The 22,628-nt window shown below is 47.7% G+C and overlaps 1 protein-coding gene across 6 annotated transcripts in view; it reads right to left on the bottom strand.

Annotated features, from left to right (window-relative positions):
* The window catches only part of LOC148507953 (uncharacterized), a 139,874-nt gene that overhangs the window by 108,988 nt on the left and 8,258 nt on the right, over nucleotides 1-22,628 (bottom strand). For all 6 annotated transcript variants that reach the window (XM_088445377.1, XM_088445381.1, XM_088445378.1 and 3 more), the window contains exons 2-3: nucleotides 16,925-17,177; nucleotides 12,018-12,570 (exon numbers count right to left, since the gene is read on the bottom strand). In XM_088445377.1, coding sequence (XP_088301503.1) covers nucleotides 12,018-12,521 — 504 coding nt within the window. In that variant the 5' untranslated portion in view covers nucleotides 12,522-12,570; nucleotides 16,925-17,177. The remainder of the gene's footprint in view (nucleotides 1-12,017; nucleotides 12,571-16,924; nucleotides 17,178-22,628) is intronic.

The following is a 22,628-nucleotide window of genomic DNA, read 5'->3' as shown; positions in this document are numbered from 1 at the left end:
ACGACTAATGAATGATTGAATGATAATGACATCGTTATTGTTCAATCGCTCATTATATTGTGCAGTGGATATTGTGCTCACACTGAACGATATGTCGTTCAGTGCGGCACTCTCCCTCATCCCCGGACCCGCACAACCTGACGATATCGTCAGGTTGAACAGTAGGTTGAGGCGATGAAAGATGCCGACAACAACCAGCGGGAGCGCACATCGCTTGTCGTTGCTGACATATCCACTGCACGATTAATGAACGATTGAACGATAACAATATCGTTTTCGTTCATTTATATCGTGTAGTGGATACGTGGCTTAAGTCTGTGTGAGGCTACAGTGACAAGGAATACACCCACCGCCCTTAGTCTATGTGATACAGTGACAAGGAATACACCCACCTCCCTTAGTCTGTGTGAGGATACTGTGATAAGGAATACACCCGCCTCCCTTAGTCTGTGTGAGGATACTGTGATAAGGAATACACCCGCCTCCCTTAGTCTGTGTGAGGATACTGTGATAAGGAATACACCCGCCTCCCTTAGTCTGTGTGATAGATAATACAGTGACAAGGAATACACCCGCCTCCCTTAGTCTGTGTGAGGATACTGTGATAAGGAATACACCCACCTCCCTTAGTCTGTGTGAGGATACTGTGATAAGGAATACACCCGCCTCCCTTAGTCTGTGTGAGGATACTGTGATAAGGAATACACCCACCTCCCTTAGTCTCTGTGATGTTACAGTGACAAGGAATACACCCGCCTCCCTTAGTCTGTGTGATAATACAGTGACAAGGAATACACCCGCCTCCCTTATTCAGTGTGATAATACAGTGACAAGGAATACACCCACCTCCCTTATTCAGTGTGGTAATACAGTGACAAGGAATACACCCACCTCCCTCATTCAGTGTGATGATAGTGTGACACGGAAAACACCCGCCTCCCTTAGTCTGTGTGATGATACAGTGACAAAGAATACACCTGCCTCCCTTAGTCTGTGTGATGATACAGTGACAAGGAATACACCCGCCTCCATTAGTCTGTGTGATGATACAGTGACAAGAAATACACCCACCTTCCTTAGTTTGTGTGATGATACAGTGACAAGAAATACACCCGCCTCTCTTAGTCTGGGTGATGATACAGTGACAAGGAATACACCCGCCTACCTTAGTTTGTGTGATGATACAGTGATAAGGAATACACCCGCCTCCCTTAGTCTGTGTGATGATACTGTGACATGGAATACACCCGCCTCCCTTATTCAGTGTGGTAATACTGTGACAAGGAATACACCCACCTCCCTCATTCAGTGTGATGATAGTGTGACACGGAAAACACCCGCCTCCCTTAGTCTGTGTGATGATACAGTGACAAAGAATACACCTGCCTCCCTTAGTCTGTGTGATAATACAGTGACAAGGAATACACCCAGTACCCTGTACTCTGTGGTAGCAGGCTGTGTGGAGACTGAATAATGTCTGTATGAAGAAATTGAAGAAACAAGAGATCTATGGTATAAAACAAACTACTTTTTATTTCCAGAGCAGCTGAACAAGATATTTCAGCAGATACAACATTGAAATAAAAACTCCTTTACAAAATCTCAAACGTTATCAGAAAAAAAAAATAGAAAATATAATTTCATCATTTTCTTCAAGACAGCAAACATACAGAGAACACACCAGCCCACAGAGCTTACAATCTATGATTAACATGGATAGTTTGCAGGACTCCTGTATGTATCCACAACAGAATAACTGCAATGATGTAAAATTATTATTCAGGAATAATATTTACATGATGTAAATGGGGGCATGACTATGATGTGTGACATGTAGGGGAACATTTATATGATGTCATCAGGATGCGACTGAAAATCACCGCACTGTCCAGCTGCACATATTACCATGTATTATATCTATAGGGTGCAAGGGAAAATGCTCAAAGATACTGGTCACGTAGGGCCTGATTCTGAGTCTCATACACAAAGCAGATGTTCACGTAGTTGAGCAATTGTTTGCAACAGTGCATGCGCAAAGATGTCTGGAAACCCCTACGGCGCCATACGTTACGCAGAGAGTACCCACACAGGGGCTGCTGTGATCAGGTAGTGGGAAAGTGATGGACGTTCCTGGGCAGTGACTGTGGTTCAGTGGGCGTGTTATGGGAGTCCCGTGTCAGTCAAGGCAAGCGGCTGACACGCAGTCCACAAGCATAGGAGGCCATAGTCCCATCGAGAAGCTGCACCTGCCACAGGAGTGGTGCAAGTTTCCACGGTGCGACCGACGGTGGAGTCCAAGGACGCACCAATCTGTTACGGAATGCACGGGCGCTAAAAGTTGGCGTCTCAGTCCTTGCGCATTCAGCCGCAGTTCGCAAGCCATTTGCATAAACTCGCAGACGTGTGACCGCCAATAGTCGCTGCTGCGTGCGACTCTGACGTGTCCTCGCCAGTTCGTTCCAGAGGCAGTCTGTGGCCATGAAGTGAATTCCCCCCTATGTATCGGATGTCATTAGGGGGTTGCTGACATTACTGACATCATACATGTAACATGATGCACGCAGACACAGAGGCTTGTGAAGTAATGTCCTCATACCCCGTGTCAGAAGTAGAGCGCAGCACAGGTCCCAGGAGAGGGTAGAGATTGGGGGACTTTACACACTCATAGCGAACAATGGAAATCCTGCCCGAGGAAAGCAGGACTCTGGGGACCGTTTCTCCAGGCTGCTCCCCACTTCCTTCCCTCCTTGATGGGGGGATCAGGGAGGGAGAGATTCCATCACATCCATCAGAGTCTGACAGCCTTCCCCATGACCTCATCCTTCCCGATGGCTGCTCGCCAGCTCCCGATTAACCCTTCTCCATCCATATTCCCTAGTCGGAGTGATTAACTCTTGCGCTGCCAGGAAGATGTCTTGCACTGCAATGTCTTCAACATGTTCCAACACACCCCACTCTTACATCACCCACCCTAACACTGCCTCTCTCTCTCTGGCTGCAAACCATTTCATAGCGTCCTCTCGCCCCATACAGGGAGATATAAGGCGCATGATCTAACACTCCTAAACCAAGGACTAATAGTGACAGTGTGCAATCCGGCCCTTCAGCCTGAATGCTAATCTGTTTGGCCAACTATAACCTAAGCGTGGGGAGCGGTTGGAAGAAAATCAGTGGACACGCTCTGCAAAAGCATAAAAGATGCACCAAAGTCCACCCTCCTACCACTTTATCAGCTCAGCTCAGCTCCGTCTAATCCAATTATGTCTTACATGAGAGTGGGGGGACGTCGGGTCTTTATTACATCTGTCAGTTTGAGGGTTTGAATATTTTATTTATCGATTTGAGCTTCTCTGCTTAGTAACAAATATAAAGTGTAAAATGTGTAACAATAGAAACATAAAACAAGGCCTGAAGGTCGTCAGTGAGGAGCTGCTGCAAAACTGAAATCCTTTTGTGGGTGGTACCGGTGAAACGATCCCCTGAATAGAACACCCCTAAAAATGGTCCCTTGATAATCACAATCTCCAAAGTGAGATCTCATTCTGTTGCCAAACAAAAAACTATGGGCCTGATTCAGAGCCGGACGCAATTAGCGCTCGCTCGTCCAGAAAATAGGGGTGGCTATTCAAATGAACCGTTCGCTCTTTGCGGTCTGTTCACGCCTCTAGGTCTGAACGAGCGAACAAAACTTGTGGTCGTTTTTTGGAAACTACGCCCCCTGGCCGCTCGCATCCTACGTCATGTCCGCTATTTATTAGATTAATCGAGTACATCGACCAGCGTATGAACTGCTCGCTAGTCTTGTGGTTGGTTTTTCCTACCACAATCTTGCGAGCAATTCTGGCTATAAAATAACCCAGTGACGTGGTCAATGACGCTGCTGTTTTAATTATGCACACCCATAAAACGCCCGTTTTGACCTTTAAGCACGCCTGCGTTCTGATCTCCACTCCCCGTTTTCAAGCACCTTCCCCTGTTACCACCCACATACGCCTCTTTCTGTCACTCAAATTATCAGGCATTCGCTATTTTGCGAGCACATGAATTTCGACCGCACTGACTGGTTTGCGCATGCGTATAACGATCCGTACGCATGTGCAGTTGGGCAAACATCGCTCGGAGCGAACGAGAGGCCGCTTACGAGCGGCTCTGAATCAGGCCCTAAGCGCATTGGTGCTTTATCATCCTACAGGTAGAAATTAAGGTGCATTTTCCACTTAATAAGTAGAGTCCGCAGATTTACGGAGATCAGAAACTGGCTGGGATAAGAGAGGGACAGAGCAAGGCCAGGATAAGAGAGAGCAAGGCAGGTAACAGAGAAGCCTGGTATAAGAGAGAGCGACAGAAAAGAGGTCAGGATAAAAGAAAGAGACAGAGGGGCCTATTCATCATACGATAAATAGCCCGGTAATCATGTGGAAACGCTAGTTTCCGCATATTCCGGTTACCGGGCTATACATCATTAGGGGTCCAATAGGACCCCCTGATATTCAGCAAACTGCTAAAACTTTCAGTTTTCTGAGTTTGCTTCCGAGAACAAGCGCCAGAACCATCTTCAGAGGGCACTTGTTCCCGGATCCCCACTCTTTCCTATCGGAAGGAGTTCCGGGAATGCGAAGATGGATCCGCATCGATTCCTCCGCTGCCTCCTCACTGCCTCACCGGCGGCTTTGCGCATGCCTGACCCGATGTTACGCATGCGTAGCCGGGACGACGGGGAGCTGTTAAGTAACGTAGCTACTTCTGTAGATGCAATACTAACCACGGGGACAACTGCTTTTCGGAACAACTGTCCCCGCACCGGAACAATGATGAATTGCTCCGGTGTCACGTTTCCCCCGCTGCCAGTGGGATACTTAAGTATCCCTCGCAGCAAGTTCAATACTTCATTGATACGGCCTCTGATGATGAATAGGCCCCAGAAAGAGGAGAGAGAGAGATCAACAAAAGAGAGAGGGAGGTTAGCAAAAGAGAGAGGGGAGTGCGGAAAAGAGAGAGTTGTCAGGAAAAGAGTGCAACAGAGAGATGCTGTGATAAGAGAGAAAAAGAGATTCATGGATAAGAAAAGTCAGAAAGAGGTCAGGAAAAAAAAAAAAAGAGAGAAGCAGGGGAGGCTAGGATAAGAGAGGAGCAGGGAGAGGCTGGGATAATCGAGGAGCAGGGAGAGGCTGGGATAAGAGAGGAGCAGGGAGAGGCTGGGATAAGAGAGGAGCAGGGAGAGGCTGGGATAAGAGAGGAGCAGGGAGAGGTTGGGATAAGAGAGAAGCAAGGAGAGGCTGGGATAAGAGAGAAGCAGGAGAGGCTGGGATAAGAGAGGAGCAGGGAGAGGCTGGGATAAGAGAGAAGCAGGGAGAGGCTGGGATAAGAGGGAAGCAGGGAGAGGCTGGGATAAGAGGGAAGCAGGGAGAGGCTGGGATAAGAGAGAAGCAGGGAGAGGCTGGGATAAGAGAGAAGCAGGGAGAGGCTGGGATAAAAGAGAAGTATGGAGAGGCTGGGATAAGAGAGAAGCAGGGAGAGGCTGGGATAAGAGAGAAGCAGGAGAGGCTGGGATAAGAGAGAAGCAGAAGAGGCTGGGATAAGGGAGAAGCAGGGAGAGGCTGCGATAAGAGAGAAGCAGGGAGAGGCTGCTATAAGAGAGAAGCAGGGAGAGGCTGGGATAAGAGAGAAGCAGGGAGAGGCTGGGATAAGAGAGAAGCAGGGAGAGGCTGGGATAAGAGAGAAGCAGGGAGAGGCTGGGATAAGAGAGAAGCAGGGTGAGGCTGGGATAAGAGAGAAGCAGGGAGAGGCTGGGATAAGATGGAAGCAGGGAGAGGCTGGGACAAGAGAGAGTCTGGGATAAGAGAGAAGCAGGAAGCTGGGCTAAGAGAGAAGCAGAGAGACAGGGAGAAAAAAAGAGAAGTAAGGATAAAAGAGAGACAGAAAGAGGCCAGGAAAGAGAGAGAGATAAACAGAGATAGTGAGATCAGGATAAGAGTAACAGAGAATGGCTGGGATAAGAGAGTAACAGAGTGAGCCTGGGATAAGAGAGAGACAGATAGGCCTGAGATATGAGAAATCAGATGCCAGGATAAAAGAGACAGAAAGATGCCGGTATAAAGGAGAGACAGAAAGAGGACAAAATAAGAAAGGTACAGACAGACAGACAGAGAGAGAGAGAGAGGAGGGGAGCTGGGATAAGAGAGAAGCAGGGAGAGGCTGGGATAAGAGAGAAGCAGGGAGAGGTTGGGATAAGAGAGAAGCAAGGAGAGGCTGGGATAAGAGAGAAGCAGGGAGAGGCTGGGATAAGAGAGAAGCAGGGAGAGGCTAGGATAAGAGAGGAGCAGGGAGAGGCTGGGATAAGAGAGAAGCAGGGAGAGGCTGGGATAAGAGAGAAGCAGGGAGAGGCTGGGATAAGAGAGGAGCAGGGAGAGGCTGGGATAAGAGAGGAGCAGGGAGAGGCTGGGATAAGAGAGAAGCAGGGAGAGGCTGGGATAAGAGAGGAGCAGGGAGAGGCTGGGATAAGAGAGAAGCAGGGAGAGGCTGGGATAAGAGAGAAGCAGGGAGAGGCTGGGATAAGAGAGGAGCAGGGAGAGGCTGGGATAAGAGAGGAGCAGGGAGAGGCTGGGATAAGAGAGAAGCAGGGAGAGGCTGGGATAAGAGAGGAGCAGGGAGAGGCTGGGATAAGAGAGAAGCAGGAGAGGCTGGGATAAGAGAGGAGCAGGGAGAGGCTGGGATAAGAGAGAAGCAGGGAGAGGCTGGGATAAGAGGGAAGCAGGGAGAGGCTGGGATAAGAGGGAAGCAGGGAGAGGCTGGGATAAGAGAGAAGCAGGGAGAGGCTGGGATAAGAGAGAAGCAGGGAGAGGCTGGGATAAAAGAGAAGTATGGAGAGGCTGGGATAAGAGAGAAGCAGGGAGAGGCTGGGATAAGAGAGAAGCAGGAGAGGCTGGGATAAGAGAGAAGCAGAAGAGGCTGGGATAAGGGAGAAGCAGGGAGAGGCTGTGATAAGAGAGAAGCAGGGAGAGGTTGGGATAAGAGAGAAGCAGGGAGAGGCTGGGATAAGAGAGAAGCAGGGAGAGGCTGGGATAAGAGAGAAGCAGGGAGAGGCTGGGATAAGAGAGAAGCAGGGAGAGGCTGGGATAAGAGAGAAGCAGGGAGAGGCTGGGATAAGAGAGAAGCAGGGAGAGGCTGGGATAAGAGAGAAGAAGGGAGAGGCTGGGATAAGAGAGAAGCAGGGAGAGGCTGTGATAAGAGAGAAGCAGGGAGAGGCTGGGATAAGATGGAAGCAGGGAGAGGCTGGGATAAGATGGAAGCAGGGAGAGGCTGGGACAAGAGAGAGTCTGGGATAAGAGAGAAGCAGGAGGCTGGGCTAAGAGAGAAGCAGAGAGACAGGGAGAAAAAAAGAGAAGTAAGGATAAAAGAGAGACAGAAAGAGGCCAGGAAAGAGAGATAAACAGAGATAGTGAGATCAGGATAAGAGAGTAACAGAGTGAGCCTGGGATAAGAGAGAGACAGATAGGCCTGAGATACGAGAAATATAGCAGATGCCAGGATAAAAGAGACAGAAAGATGCCGGTATAAAGGAGAGACAGAAAGAGGACAAAATAAGAAAGGTACAGACAGACAGACAGAGAGAGAGAGAGAGAGAGGAGGGGAGCTGGGATAAGAGAGAGACAGAGGACAGAATAAGAACGGTACAGAGAAAGGCCAGGATAATATAGACAGAGAAAGAGAGAGAGAGGGAGGGAGAGGATGGTGGCTGGGATAAGAGAGAGACAGAGGACAGTAAGAATGGTACAGAGGAAGGCCAGAATAATATAGACAGGGAGAAAGGGATTAGAGAGTCAAGGGGTCAGGCTAAAAGAGAGGAAGAGAGGTCAGGATAAGAGAAAGACAGAGAGGCTGGAATAAGAGAGAGACAGAGGCCAGCATAAGAAAGGCACAAAGAGAGGCCTGGGAAAAGAGAGGGACAAAGGCAGGCATAAGAGAGGGACAGGGATAGTCAGGATAAGTGAATAGATAGAGACAGAGAGGGGCTGGGATAAGAGGAAGACAGAGAGACAGATAGAGATAGAAGGGATAATGGAGATACAGACTGGCAAAATAATATACAGAGGCCAGTTGGGGTAGGAGGGAGACAGATACTGGCCTGGATAAGAGAGAGACAGAGACTGGCCTGGGATATAGGAGAGAGACAGAGACTGGCCTGGGATATAGGAGAGAGACAGAGACCGGCCTGAGATATAGGAGAGAGACAGAGACCGGCCTGAGATATAGGAGAGACAGAGGCCCTGATTCAGAGCCAGACGCTCTGACCGAGCGCTCGCTTTGAATCAGGGCCGTCCTTCTTAATTTTTAGAGCGGCCTCCTGGCCGCTCCATTAGCTGTGGGTGGCCACCCACAGCTATAGCGAGCGGCCAGGAAGATGGTCGCGATGGTCAAGACCATTGCGACCATCGGGCTTGCGACGAGACCCTTGTGGTAGGGTCTCGTTGCCGCAAGCCCTGGAGTGCTTTTGGCTCTATCAGAGCCGAGAGCACTCCCACTTACATCACTTGCGATGTCAGTGGGGCCGGCCCCAGACGGTAGGCATTCCCATGGGAACGCCTCCGTCTTGGCAGCCATGCACCCGGCACGCCCACCAAAGGGGGCGTGCTGTCACTCACCATCGACAGCACGCCCCCTTTGTAGCGAGACCCGGAGCGACAGCTTGCATGTCGCTATCCGGGTCTCGCGCATGCGCACGACAGAGCCGGCTCCCTCGTGCGCATGTGCACTGGGCCAACATCGACCCGCTTGCGAGCGCTCAACGCTCGCGAGTCTGAATCAGGCCCAGAGACCGGACTCAGATATAGGAGAGAAACAGAGACCGGACTCAGATATAGGAGAGAAACAGAGACCGGACTCAGATATAGGAGAGAGACCGGCCTGAGTTATAGGAGAGACAGAGACCGGACTCAGATATAGGAGAGACACAGAGACCGGCCTCAGATATAGGAGAGAGACCGGCCTGAGATATAGGAGAGACAGAGACCGGCCTCAGATATAGGAGAGAGACAGAGACCGAGACCAGTCTCAGATATAGGCAGCACAGACGGTGTAATGGTTAGCGTTACTGCCTCATAGCACTGAGGTTGTGGGTTCGATTCCCACCACGGCCCTAACTGTGTGGAGTTTGTATATTCTCCCTGTGCTTGCGTGGGTTTCCTCTGGGTACTCCGGTTTTCTCCCACACTCCAAAAATATACTGGTAGGTTAATTGGCTCCCAACAAAAAATTAACCTTAGTGTGTATGTGTGTGAGCATGTGGTAGGGAATATAGAGTGTAAGCTCCACTGGGGCAGGGACTGATGTGCATGGCCAGATCTTCTCTGTAAAGCGCTGCAGAATATGTGTGTGCTATATAAATAACTGGTAATAATAATATAGGACAGAGACAGGCCTCAGATATATGAGAGAGACAGAAACCAGCCTCAGCTATAGGAGAGAGACAGAGATCACCTTGGGATATAGGAGAGAGACAGGAGACTGGCCTCAGATATAGGAGAGAGACAGAGATCACCTTGGGATATAGGAGAGAGACAGAGACTGGACAATTCTAGAGCTAAGCAAAGAAGAGCAAGTAACTGTGCATCTTGGCAAAACCATGCTGCAATGCAGGTGGGGCACATGTTAAGCTGCATACACACGGGACGACTTTTGTCAACGATATGAACGATAACGATATCGTTCATCACTTTGTAGTTCATATTGTTTACTTTTTTGCACTGAACGACCAATGATGCGCATAGCCGTATGGACGATAACGATATCTGAGGTCGACCGTACATCCAGACCAACTTGCTCTATATCTATGAATTCTTCTTCTTTTAAATACTGTCAGAAATCGATCATCGTTCATAAAATTGTTCATGTTCGTTGATGAAATCGTTCAACGATATCGTTCAATTTTAATATAGGAAAAATCGTTCAACCATATCGATGATCGAGCAAGTTGTCCCGTTGTGTACGCAGCTTGACGTGCATAGAGGTTTAGATCTGAGAGGGGTGTGTCCAAATGCAAATCTAAATGGCCGTGTAAAAATAAAGCAGCCAGCATTTGTGGGCTACATGCAAAAATAATGAATGTACTTGCACCCCTTGTAGTGCACCCATGGTTTGTTCCCACATACAAAGCTTTTTTTTTGCTTTGCTCCCAACTCAAATCATCCCCAGAAAGAGGCCTGGTGCAAGCTTATAGAATATAGAGTAATATACGGATAGATGGGCTATTTGGGTTACAATGGGATATATATGGAGGCTGTGTGTCTCATCAAAGTCCTGTTGTTTATTATAATTTAAAAATAAACGATTTGTTCTCATCTTAGCACATCCCCGGTCCCCAGATGTGTCACTGAGAAAGTTGGCAGGAAAATCACATTCCAAGAGACAGACACGAAACAGACTTATCCCCGCGGCTCAGCTATGTACTGATTAACACACTAAACCTTCATGGGACTGGAGGAGATCGCTACCATCAATCTGTCTGTAACTAACCTGATAAAAATGCCAAACATTCTAGTATAGCTGATACACGGATGCAATGGTCTCATCGGGGTTTAGGCGGAAAGTCACATTTGCCTAATAGTGCATAATGGTTGTACATTGTATTGAAAATGAAGACGAATGCCTAATACAACTAGATTATAAACTCCAACCTTAGACAATGCTACCATATCGCTCCATGGAGAGACTAGCAGTGCACCACCAATGTGTAAGCTCTGCAGGTTCTCCACAAATCAAGAGGACAGCAATGCATCCCTCTAGACCAGTTGCTCTCATCCTCTACCCTCAAGTTTTCCCACCAGGTCATGTTTTAAGGATCTCTGTCTGCAGAAGCAGGTGGGATAATTACTGACCCAGCATAATAGATTTAACTCCCCTGTGCATGATTAAAGACATCCACAAGACATGGCCTGTTTGGTGGTACTCAAGTTCTGGAGTTGAGAACCCCTGCTGTAGACTGTAAACTCTCGCAGGCAGGGCCCGCTGAACCTTACGTTTCATGTCTGTCATCTGCGTCACCCATTCGAACACTGCTCATCCTTTGCGGTACGTCGAACTGCATGATTGTTGCATGACTTGCACATGCCCTGTACTGAATGATTATACCTGCTCTGGGAATTTACACACATCCTGCCTTGAGGCGCAGGTGGTCTCACTTGGTTTATACGACCGTGTATCTTATGTTTTTATTTGTTTTGATCTGAATTATTTTACCACTTCTTGGCAACACGTCGCTGTGGAACTCGTGGCACCTTACAAATAATGTATGTAGGATGACGATCCCATTAGCTGTTAGGGCAGAATCCATCTAAAGGCCCTCCATACATCTGCCGTCCGTTTCCCCAATCGGACTTGAACCGCCAATCCACTGGTCGGATATGCTGTTCGGCGGCCATCAATGATTCGCGATTCGTCGGGGGAATCTGTGAAATTCTATATATTAAAAATTCCAGATTTGCTGATCTCGATCATACATTGGTCAGGATCGGCAAATCCATTAAATCCAAACATGTTCAACTCAAACGTAATCTGTAAGAAAAGCCTCTCACTAGATTGTCAGCTCCTGGGGGAGCTTTCACTGCTTACAAGTAGAGTTTTGCCTTAGAATATGCAATCGATACTTCTGTGTTTCAGCAGACATGTACACATACAGTATTTCTCGCATGTTACATACAACACTATGGTATACAACTGTTCTGCAATCTCCCAGGTTACCTCAGTGTATGTGTGTGTGTATATTATATATATATATATATATATATATATATATATATATATATATAGTCGGTATAGGGTCCCCATTTACACAACATGCACATTATAAAAAGAACAACTCCTTAATAGCACAACTCATTCTTACAATAAATATTTTTAGCATTTTCAGGACACTTTCCTCCTTGCATATGACAGAAGGATGTATCCAGGATATTGGGGTGTAACGTGATATTATAGACAGGACAGCATGGAGTGGCGTCCTAGGCTGGGAGACCTCTTACCTTGGCGTAAGTGGCTGAGGCATTACACTCCACTGGGGGCACGCTCCATGGATTTCTCATGTTCCAGTCACATGGGATCTCAATGGCATCTGGAGTAAAATGTCTTAATCCCCGACTGTTATTGTTATTGAAGTTCCCATGTGAGTTTTTGGCTAGCACCCTGGGGCTCATTCTCACAGGCCCCTCTCTGTAAGTGGCGTCCTTGTGTCTGGAGAGTGTAATCTTCTTGATGGAACGTGCTAGAGATCCATTATTCCCATCCATGGAACCACCGGAAGGACTGTGAGGGTGGCCAGCCCGCCTCTGAGGTGGTGAGAATCTACAAGAAGATGGATTGGCCTGGGCCAAATAATGAGACACACGGTCACTAAGGTTCTGTGATATAGAGGCGCTGTCCAAGGTGTCTACACCAGGACCGTAGGTAGGTAAGTCAGGACATTTTGGCATTGAGAGTCTTGTGCCGATGGTGAATGGCTGCGCTTTTCTCATCATACTCTGAGACATTCTCAGCACGTTCGTCAGCTGGAGCTCGCGAATTGGTCCTCACGGAGTCCTGGAGAAAGAACGGAACATATCATCAATCCCGACAGGAACTTGTCTACACTAATACAGAGACATCCTTCCCTAATCCTGAGACATTCAGACATGCTGACCTCACCCCTCCTCCTAATACACAGACATCAGGACACACTGACCTCTCGTCTCCTCCTAATACACAGGCATCAGGACACGCTGACCTCACCCCTCCTCCTAATACACAGACATCAGGACACACTGACCTCTCGTCTCCTCCTAATACACAGACATCAGGACACACTGCCCTCCTAATACACAGACATCAGGACACACTGACCTCTCGTCTCCTCCTAATACACAGACCTCCTCCTAATACACAGACATCAAGAAACACTAACATCTCCCCTACTCCTAATGCACAGATCTCCTCATAATACACAGACATCAGGACACACTGACCTCTCCCCTCCTCCTAATGCACAGACCTCCTCCTACTACACAGACATCAGGACACGCTGACCTCACCCCTCCTCCTAATACACACACATCAGGACACACAGACCTCTCCTCTCCTCCTAATACACAGACATCAGGACACGCTGACCTCACCCTTCCTCCTAATACACAGACATCGGGACACACTGACCTCTTCCCTCCTCCTAATACACAGACATCAGGACACACTGACCTCACCCCTCCTAATGCACAGACATCAGGACACACTGACCTCTCCCCTCCTCCTAATGCACAGACAGGACACAGCCCTCTCGTCTCCTCCTAATCCACAGACATCAGGACACACTGACCTCACCCCTCCTAATGCACAGACATCAGGACACACTGACCTCTCCCCTCCTCCTAATGCACAGACAGGACACAGACCTCTCGTCTCCTCCTAATCCACAGACATCAGGACACACTGACCTCACCCTTCCTCCTAATGCACAGAAAACCTCCTAATACACAGACATCAGGACACGCTGACCTCTCCCCTCCTCCTAATGCACAGACCTCCTCCTACTACACAGACATCAGGACACACTGACCTCACCCCTCCTCCTAATACACACACATCAGGACACACAGACCTCTCCTCTCCTCCTAATACACAGACATCAGGACACGCTGACCTCACCCTTCCTCCTAATACACAGACATCGGGACACATTGACCTCTTCCCTCCTCCTAATACACAGACATCAGGACACACTGACCTCACCCCTCCTAATGCACAGACATCAGGACACACTGACCTCTCCCCTCCTCCTAATGCACAGACAGGACACAGACCTCTCGTCTCCTCCTAATCCACAGACATCAGGACACACTGACCTCACCCCTCCTAATGCACAGACATCAGGACACACTGACCTCTCCCCTCCTCCTAATGCACAGACAGGACACAGACCTCTCGTCTCCTCCTAATCCACAGACATCAGGACACACTGACCTCACCCTTCCTCCTAATGCACAGAAAACCTCCTAATACACAGACATCAGGACACGCTGACCTCTCCCCTCCTCCTAATGCACAGACCTCCTCCTAATACACAGACATCAGGACACACTGACCTCTCATCTCCTCCTAATACACAGACATTAGGACACACTGACCTCTCCCCTCCACCTAATACACAGACATCAGGAAACATTGGTATTGTCCTAGAATTCATTGAGGCAATAAGCTTTGTTTCCAGAGATAGGGGAGACTTTGATAAAACGTCTCATTAACTTTATAGGATGGCATTATGTAAATAAGAGAAAGGGATGAAGAGGGTCCCTGGTTAGGTTGTTCAGTCTTTTCCTTCCAGCATAATTATCATTATAAGGCAAATAATACCACTGGCAATAAACACTCTCTCCATGTAGTCTAACCATTAATATAAGCCATAAATAAGATAAAACTGAGCAGTATACTGGGGGGTTCTGAGGAAGTTACAGGTTCCACTATGTGTATTTCCTGGAGCATAAGTGCCCCACATTTACACTGTGTCCCCAAACACTGGACAAGGGTCGTGCACTTCGAAATGAGCTAAAGTGACAAGTAAAAGGCGGTCTGCATGTTCTGTGGCTCATAAATGAGACTTCTGGTCATCTGATAGTCACTTATCAACAGTTATTTACACAGTTGCAAACATGTGGCCCCTACAGCCCACTCATAATCTGGAAATGTTCATATTACTGTCACTATATGTCTAGTGGTTCTAGACTATATGTCTCCTGGTTCTGTCACAGAGCAGTGACTGTCTCCCTGTCCCTTTCTGTCTCACATACGATGGTCTCTGGTCCCTTACTGTATCACATATAACTGACTGTCTCTGGTCCCTTACTGCCTCACATATGACTGTCTCTGGCCCTTACTATCTCACACATGAATTACCGTCTCCCGATCCCTTACTATCTCACATATAACTGACTGTCTCCCAATTTCTTACATATGACTGTCTCCTGGTCTCTTACTGTCTCACATAGCAGTGACTGTCTACTGGTCCCTTACTGTCACAATGCAGTGACTGTCTCCCGGTTACATACTGTCTCACATATGACTGAATCAGTCCCTTACTGTCTCACATATGACTGACTGTTTCCGTATCCCTTACTGTCTCACATATGACTGTCTCCTGGTCCCTTACTGTCTCACATATGACTGTCTCCTGGTCCGTTACTGTCTCACATATGACTCACACACTGTCTTCTGGTCCCTTAATGTCTCACATGTGACTGGCTGTCTCCCATTTACTTGCTGCCATGTCACAAAGCAGTGAGTGTCTCCATGACTGCCTCCAACTGTCTATCCTATGACTGACTGTCTCTCGGTCCCTTACTGTCTCACCTATGACTGACTGTCTCGGTCCCTTTCTGTCTAACCCATGACTGACTGTCTCTTACTGTCTCACATATGACTGACTCACTGTATCCCGGTCCCTAGTCTCACATAGCAGTGATTGTCTACTGGTCCCTTACTGTATCACATATGACTGACTATATCCTGCCCCTTACAGTCTAACAAATGACGGACTGTCCCCTTACTGTCTCACATGTGACTGACTGTCTCCCGGTAAAGTGTCTCACATGTGACTGGCTGTGTCCCGGTCCTTTACTGTCACAAAGCAGTGACTGTCCACCAGTCCCTTACTGTTTCACATATGACTGACTCAGACTGCCTCTCTGTCCCTTTCTGTCTCACGGTCCCTGTCTCACATATATGATTGACTGTCTCTCTGTCCATATCTGTCTGACTCTCATATATGACTGACTGTATTCCGGTCCCTAGTCTCACACAGCAGTGATTGTCTACTGGTCCCTTACTGTCTAACATATGACTGACTGTCTCCCGAACCCGTCCCTTATGTCTCCCATATGACTGACTGTCTCCTGGTCCTTTACTGTCACCCATATGACTGACTGCCTCCCGGTCCTTTACTGTCTCCCATATGACTGACTGTCTCCCACATAATTGACTGTCTCCCGGTCCCTTACTGTCTCACATATGACTGACTGTCTCCTGGACCCGTCCCTTATGTCTCCCATATGACTGGCTGTCTCCTGGTCCTTTACTGTCACTCCCATATGACTGACTGTCCCGGTCCCTAGTCTCACACAGCAGTGATTGTCTACTGGTCCCTTACTGTCTAACATATGACTGACTGTCTCCTAACCCTTTTACTGTCACACATATGACTGACTGTCTCCTGGACCTGTCCCTTATGTCTCCCATATGATTGACTGTCTCCTGGTCCTTTACTGTCTCACATGTGACTGTCTCCCGGTTCTTTACTGTCTCCCATATGACTGGCTGTCTCCTGGTCCCTTACTGTCTCCCATATGACTGGCTGTATCCTGGTCCCTTACGGTCTCCCATATGATTGACTGTCTCCTGGTCCTTTACTGTCTCACATGTGACTGACTGTCTCCCGGTAAAGTGTCTCACATGTGACTGGCTGTCTCCCAGTCCCTTACGGTCTCCCATATGACTGACTGTCTTCTGGTCCCTTACTGTCTCCCATATGATTGACTGTCTCCTGGTCCTTTACTGTCTCACATGTGACTGACTGTCTCCCGGTTCTTTACTGTCTCCCATATGACTGGCTGTCTCCTGGTCCTTTACTGTCTCCCATATGACTGGCTGTCTCCTGGTCCTTTACTGTCTCACATGTGACTGACTGTCTCACGGTAAAGTGTCTCACATGTGACTGGCTGTCTCCCGGTCCCTTACGGTCTCCCATAAAACTGCCCGTCTCCCGGACCCGTCCTTTACTGTCTCCCATATGACTGACTGTCTCCTGGTCCCTTACTGTCTCCCGGTAAAGTGTCTCCCATATGACAGTGTCAGAGCAGTGCCTGTCCCCCCGGATAATCCTCCCAGCAGTGCCCCGGAGGAGAGCACCCACCTTTCGGGCCAGGCGCATCAGGCACAGCACGCAGCTCAGCACGGATTGCCGGAACTCCTCGGATGTCAGCCAGTCCCAGAGCCGCTGGAGCAGGATGGAGAGGCGGGACCCGGCCCAGCGAGCCCCCTTCCTGAGCTGCCGAGCGCCGGACGCGGCCGCTCTACTGCCCAGAGCCCGGAGCAGCACGGTGCGGAGCAGGAGGAGCGGGGCGGGCATAGTGTGGGGGCGGCTGGGGGGAGACGGGCAGCGGTCCCTGCAATACAGTCCCGACACTTACATGATGTATGTGTAATATTGCTGTATATAATAATAATATACTGCTGCTAATAATACTTCATGTACTCTACAGTCCGACACTATACACTGTACTGTACTGTATTACACTGCTGCATATAATAATACACTGCTGCTAATAATACTCCATGTACTACAGTCTGACACTATACACTGTACTGTATTACACTGCTGCATATAATATTACACTGCTGCTAATAATACTCCATGTACTACAGTCTGACACTATATACTGTACTGTATTATACTGCTGCATATAATACTCCATGTAATATACAGCCTGACACGATACACTTCTTTATTATACTGCTGTATATAATAATACACTGCTGCTAATAATATTCCATGTACTACAGTCCGACCAGTACCAGATTAAGGCCCACATGGGCCTGGAGCTGAAATTTATAAAGGGCCTATTGTGTGCACCGCACGTGGTGTGTCCAGTGCTTGGGGGGTTGACTAGTGATGTGGGGGTGTTGTCTGCACGGAATTGGATTGAAATGCCAGCGGCATCAGCCCAATGGAGGAGATCCCAACATCGCCAGGTAAGTAAACCCTCCCCCCCCTAAACCTCCCTTAGGGGTGCCTAACCTCCCCCCGTTAGTGCCTAAAGCTAACCCCCCGCCCCCTAATCCTTACCCACCCGGAGGGGTGCCTAACCCTAACCCCCCCTAAAGGTGCCTAACCCTAACCCCCTTCCCCTACCCTAACCCTCCCGGGGAGGTGCCTAACATTAAGTCCCCCCGGGAGCCCTAAACCTAACCCTCCCCCCACCCACGGCTATCCGCTGCTGACGCCCGGCTTACCTACTATCGGTAAGCCGGGTGTTGGGATTCTGTAGTGGGGCTAAAGATAGGCTAAAGATACCTTTAGTCCCATTTCGGGATGTCGGTGTCGGGATATTGGCGAGCGGGATAGCGCCAGCAGGTATCCTGACTACATCCCGTCTGCACAGCAGTTGTGGCCTGTGTTGTGTGATGTGACTAGTCCCTACCTTTAAAAGCCTAAGGGGTCTATTTACTAAGCAGTGTTATGAGACAGAGTGAAAAGTGATAAGTATGTGGTAAGGTGCCAGCCAATCAGCTCCCAACTGTCATTTTTCAAACACAGCCTGTGAGATGACAGTTGGGAGCTGATTGGCTGGCACCTTATCACTTTTCACTCTGTCTCCTATCACTGCTTAGTGAATAGACCCCAGAATCTCTCTTCCCTTTTTGCTTATATCAGTAGTGTAATGCTTGAGTCTACAAAGAAGAACACTCCTTGTTAAAATGGCACATAGTGATGACATACTGTAAATCTGAAAATGTCTCTATTAAAGAGCACACGGGTCACTTAGTGATGTAATGAATGTGACATCTTTCTCTATAAAGATACCTTATCCTATTAATAGTTATACTGAGAAGTTGTTAGATCTAGACACCATAGTGAGATCCAAAACAAAGTCACATAGGGTCTGATACCGCATGCAGTTGGCCAATGTTTTTAATTCTGTGCATGAGTCCCAGTCGCACAGTGCATGCGTTCCCATTGTTAGCGCTTAGAGATGCAGAACAGTATCGGATGCATCCATTGGTGCACAGATGGTCTAAAGACGCACAGAGATCGCACTGCAACGCCGCAAGACGCTGCAAGTGGGCGTCTCACTATTAATAAAATTGGCCGCTGCATTAGCATAAGGATGCAGCTGCATCAAAAGACTCTAAAATACACAGATATATATCAAAACCAACACGATGCGCCCCAATGGTGTAGTATTTTCTGATTCCACTTCTGTGTACTCAAACTTAATAATATGATGTACAATAAGGCGTCATACCAGAGATAAAATAAATGGGCTTATGCCTTACATCATATTATTAATTTTGAGCACACAGGTGGAATCAGAAAATACTGCACCATTGGGGTGCGTCTTGTTGTTTTTTTTAACACTCTGGACAAGTAGAGCCTCAGTCCTGTGCAACGCTATCTTTGAATTTTGAGTTATTTATTTCACTGGTATTGTTATTTTTAAGTGCCTGCGCCTTCGTTCTTTGGAGCTCATTCAGAACCGATCGATAAGCTGCGCTCACTCGTTCTTGCCGATAATCGCACATATGCGCATGCGTATGGTTTGCAATGCGCGTGTGCAAGCCAGTCTTAGCGATCGGGAAACGAGCGCTCATTCTACACAGCCTGGCCGCTACTTTGAGTGACAGATTGCGCCGTTTGTGGGTGGTAACAGGGGAAGGCGCTTGTGAACGGGGGTGTGGATGTGCGAACGCAGGCGTGTCTGGGTGCCAAAACGGAGTTTAATGGGTGTGCATCAGTGGCGTAAGTTCATCCCAGATGCCCGGAGGCAAGTTATAATTTGGTGCCCCCTGTCACAGCCGCTGACACTGTAATGTAGCATTTTGCATGCCTATACAGCCGCCAGGGAGGAGTGAGACAGGGAGTGGTGGGTGAGGAGGGTACCGGATGTGTCGCACTGATAAAAGGAACTGATGAGGAGCGGCGACACTAATGAGTGGGCACAGGTTATAGACAGACGGAGGTGGCAGCTGATGGTCTGACATGGAGCTCTCCACTAGTGTATGGTGGCTTCTCAGGTGCTGGGAAGAGGTGCCATGTATTGGGCAGCCATGATGGTACACTCCGGGTACATAGCTACAGCCCTAAGTGGGGTGAATATGTTGTGGACAATGAAGGAGATGCCCCTTCAGTGCTGGAGCCCGGCGGCAGGCGCCTCCATTGTCTCCCATAGTTCTGCCCCTGGTGTGCATAATTAGCAAAGTAGCGTCATTGAACACGTCACTTGGTTGTTTGTATCCTGAACTGCTCGCAGTGCTTGCGGGATGGTATGGTCTACCTCAAGCGCTGCGAGCAGCTCCGATGGCCCTCGATGTTCCCAATTAAACACACACTTCCTGGAGATGACGTGTGCAGCGAGTGACAGGTGGGAGGTTTTATAGTCCTGCGTACGCTCACTCCCGTCACTCACTAAGATACAGAGGCATCCTTACACCGCAAAGAGCGATCACTTGATTTGCATACCCGGCCCCTTTTGCGAGCGTCCGCAGCTGTGATCGGGTCTGAATCAGGGTCCTTTGTTTGATATATATATATATAAAATTAAAATCTTGTCAGTGCCTGCATACCAGTGCAGTGATCATTGTTAGCAGAAGCCAGGCAGCCAGCAAGGGAGTATCAGTCACCCAGCCGGGCCACCTTCACAGATCAGTGGCTGTGCTCACTGGTCGGGCACAGCTGCTTCAGAGAGTGGTGGTACCTACAGTATGTGACGTCACATACAGAGGCCTATCAACAGTTAATGGTGCACAAGGCAAAGAAAAATTATGGTGCACCTCCAATTAGGAACAATATTCTATTATCTTTAATATCTAAAATCAGTGAAATAAAATACATATTGGTGCACAAACAAAATAAAATCAGAATAAAAAATATTTTTACTTTCCTGCACTATACATAATTGTGATGGAAAAGCTTGTGTGTTTGGGGTTACCTGTCTCAATGATTTAAATGTTTTTTTTTGTTTTTGTTTTTTTTTGGCATTGCAGGTTTTATTTCTCACAGGACTCTTAGCAGGATATTCTACTGTATGGGGGAGTGTAAGGAGGGAGCTGTCAGCAGGGGTTGTGGCAACACTCACATACACATATATACAGATGCCAGCATTACACCCACCTCTGGTTAGTGCCCGGCTGCAGTACTGATGGAGGGGTGAGTGGGTGGAACTTTAGAAGACCCGGGTGCTCAGTTTCAGTCATCCCAGAAATAGCGCTTTGGGGGCGGAGCCTAGCGCGAATTAGGGGCGGGGCTTAGCGCTAATCAGGACGGTCCGAAGGCAGAGTCTTGGACAGTCTGGGGGAGGAGTTTTGAGCAGAGTTGACTCAGTAGGCGCGGCTTCGGGCGGCAGGAGGGTATAATGAACAATGATTCTGGTGGCCGTTAGGTTAGATAGGAAGGACAGGGCTTCGGAATGTTGGGGTGGTGACAGGAAATATTTTTTTTTCCTGTAACCACTACCTGCACTGCAGTTGGTCCCGTGGGCCTATTTTCATGGGGTGGCCTGGAGCTGTAGCTCCACCCGCCCCATTGTTAATCCGGCCCTGAGTCCGACACTGTACTGTATTATATTATACTGCTCTATATAATAATACACTGCTGCTAATAATATTCCATGTACTACAGTCCCACACTATACACTGTACTGTATTACACTGCTGCATATAATAATACACTGCTGCTAATAATACTCCATGTACTACAGTCCGACACTATACACTGTACTGTATTACACAGCTGCATATAATAATACACTGCTGCTAATAATATTCCATGTACTACAGTCCCACACTATACACTGTACTGTATTATACTGCTGCATATAATAATACACTGCTGCTAATAATACTCCATGTACTACAGTCCCACACTATACACTGTACTGTATTATATTATACTGCTCTATATAATAATACACCGCTGCTAATAATGCTCCATGTACTACAGTCCCACACTATACACTGTACTGTATTACACTGCTGCATATAATAATACACTGCTGCTAATAATACTCCATGTACTACAGTCCCACACTATACACTGTACTGTATTACACAGCTGCATATAATAATACACTGCTGCTAATAATATTCCATGTACTACAGTCCCACACTATACACTGTACTGTATTACACTGCTGCATATAATAATACTCCATGTACTACAGTCCGACACTATGCACTGTACTGTATTACACTGCTGCATATAATAATACACTGCTGCTAATAATATTCCATGTACTACAGTCCCACACTATACACTGTACTGTATTACACTGCTGCATATAATAATACACTGCTGCTAATAATACTCCATGTACTACAGTCCGACACTATACACTGTACTGTATTACACTGCTGCATATAATAATACACTGCTGCTAATAATATTCCATGTACTACAGTCCGACACTGTACTGTATTATATTATACTGCTCTATATAATAATACACTGCTGCTAATAATACTCCATGTACTACAGTCCGACACTATACACTGTACTGTATTACACTGCTGCATATAATACACTGCTGCTAATAATATTCCATGTACTACAGTCCGACACTGTACTGTATTATATTATACTGCTCTATATAATAATACACTGCTGCTAACAATATTCCATGTACTACAGTCCCACGCTATACACTGTACTGTATTACACTGCTGCATATAATAATACACTGCTGCTAATAATACTCCATGTACTACAGTCTGACACTATACACTGTACTGTATTACACTGCTGCATATAATAATACACTGCTGCTAATAATACTCCATGTACTACAGTCTGACACTATACACTGTACTGTATAACACTGCTGCATATAATATACTACTGC

This window comes from Taudactylus pleione, unplaced genomic scaffold (assembly GCF_031769625.1).
Source record: "Taudactylus pleione unplaced genomic scaffold, aTauple2 ptg000378l, whole genome shotgun sequence".
Taxonomy (NCBI): Eukaryota; Metazoa; Chordata; class Amphibia; order Anura; family Myobatrachidae; genus Taudactylus; species Taudactylus pleione.
Note: the sequence above shows the minus strand (reverse complement) of the source record. Positions and strands in the feature narration are given on the sequence as shown.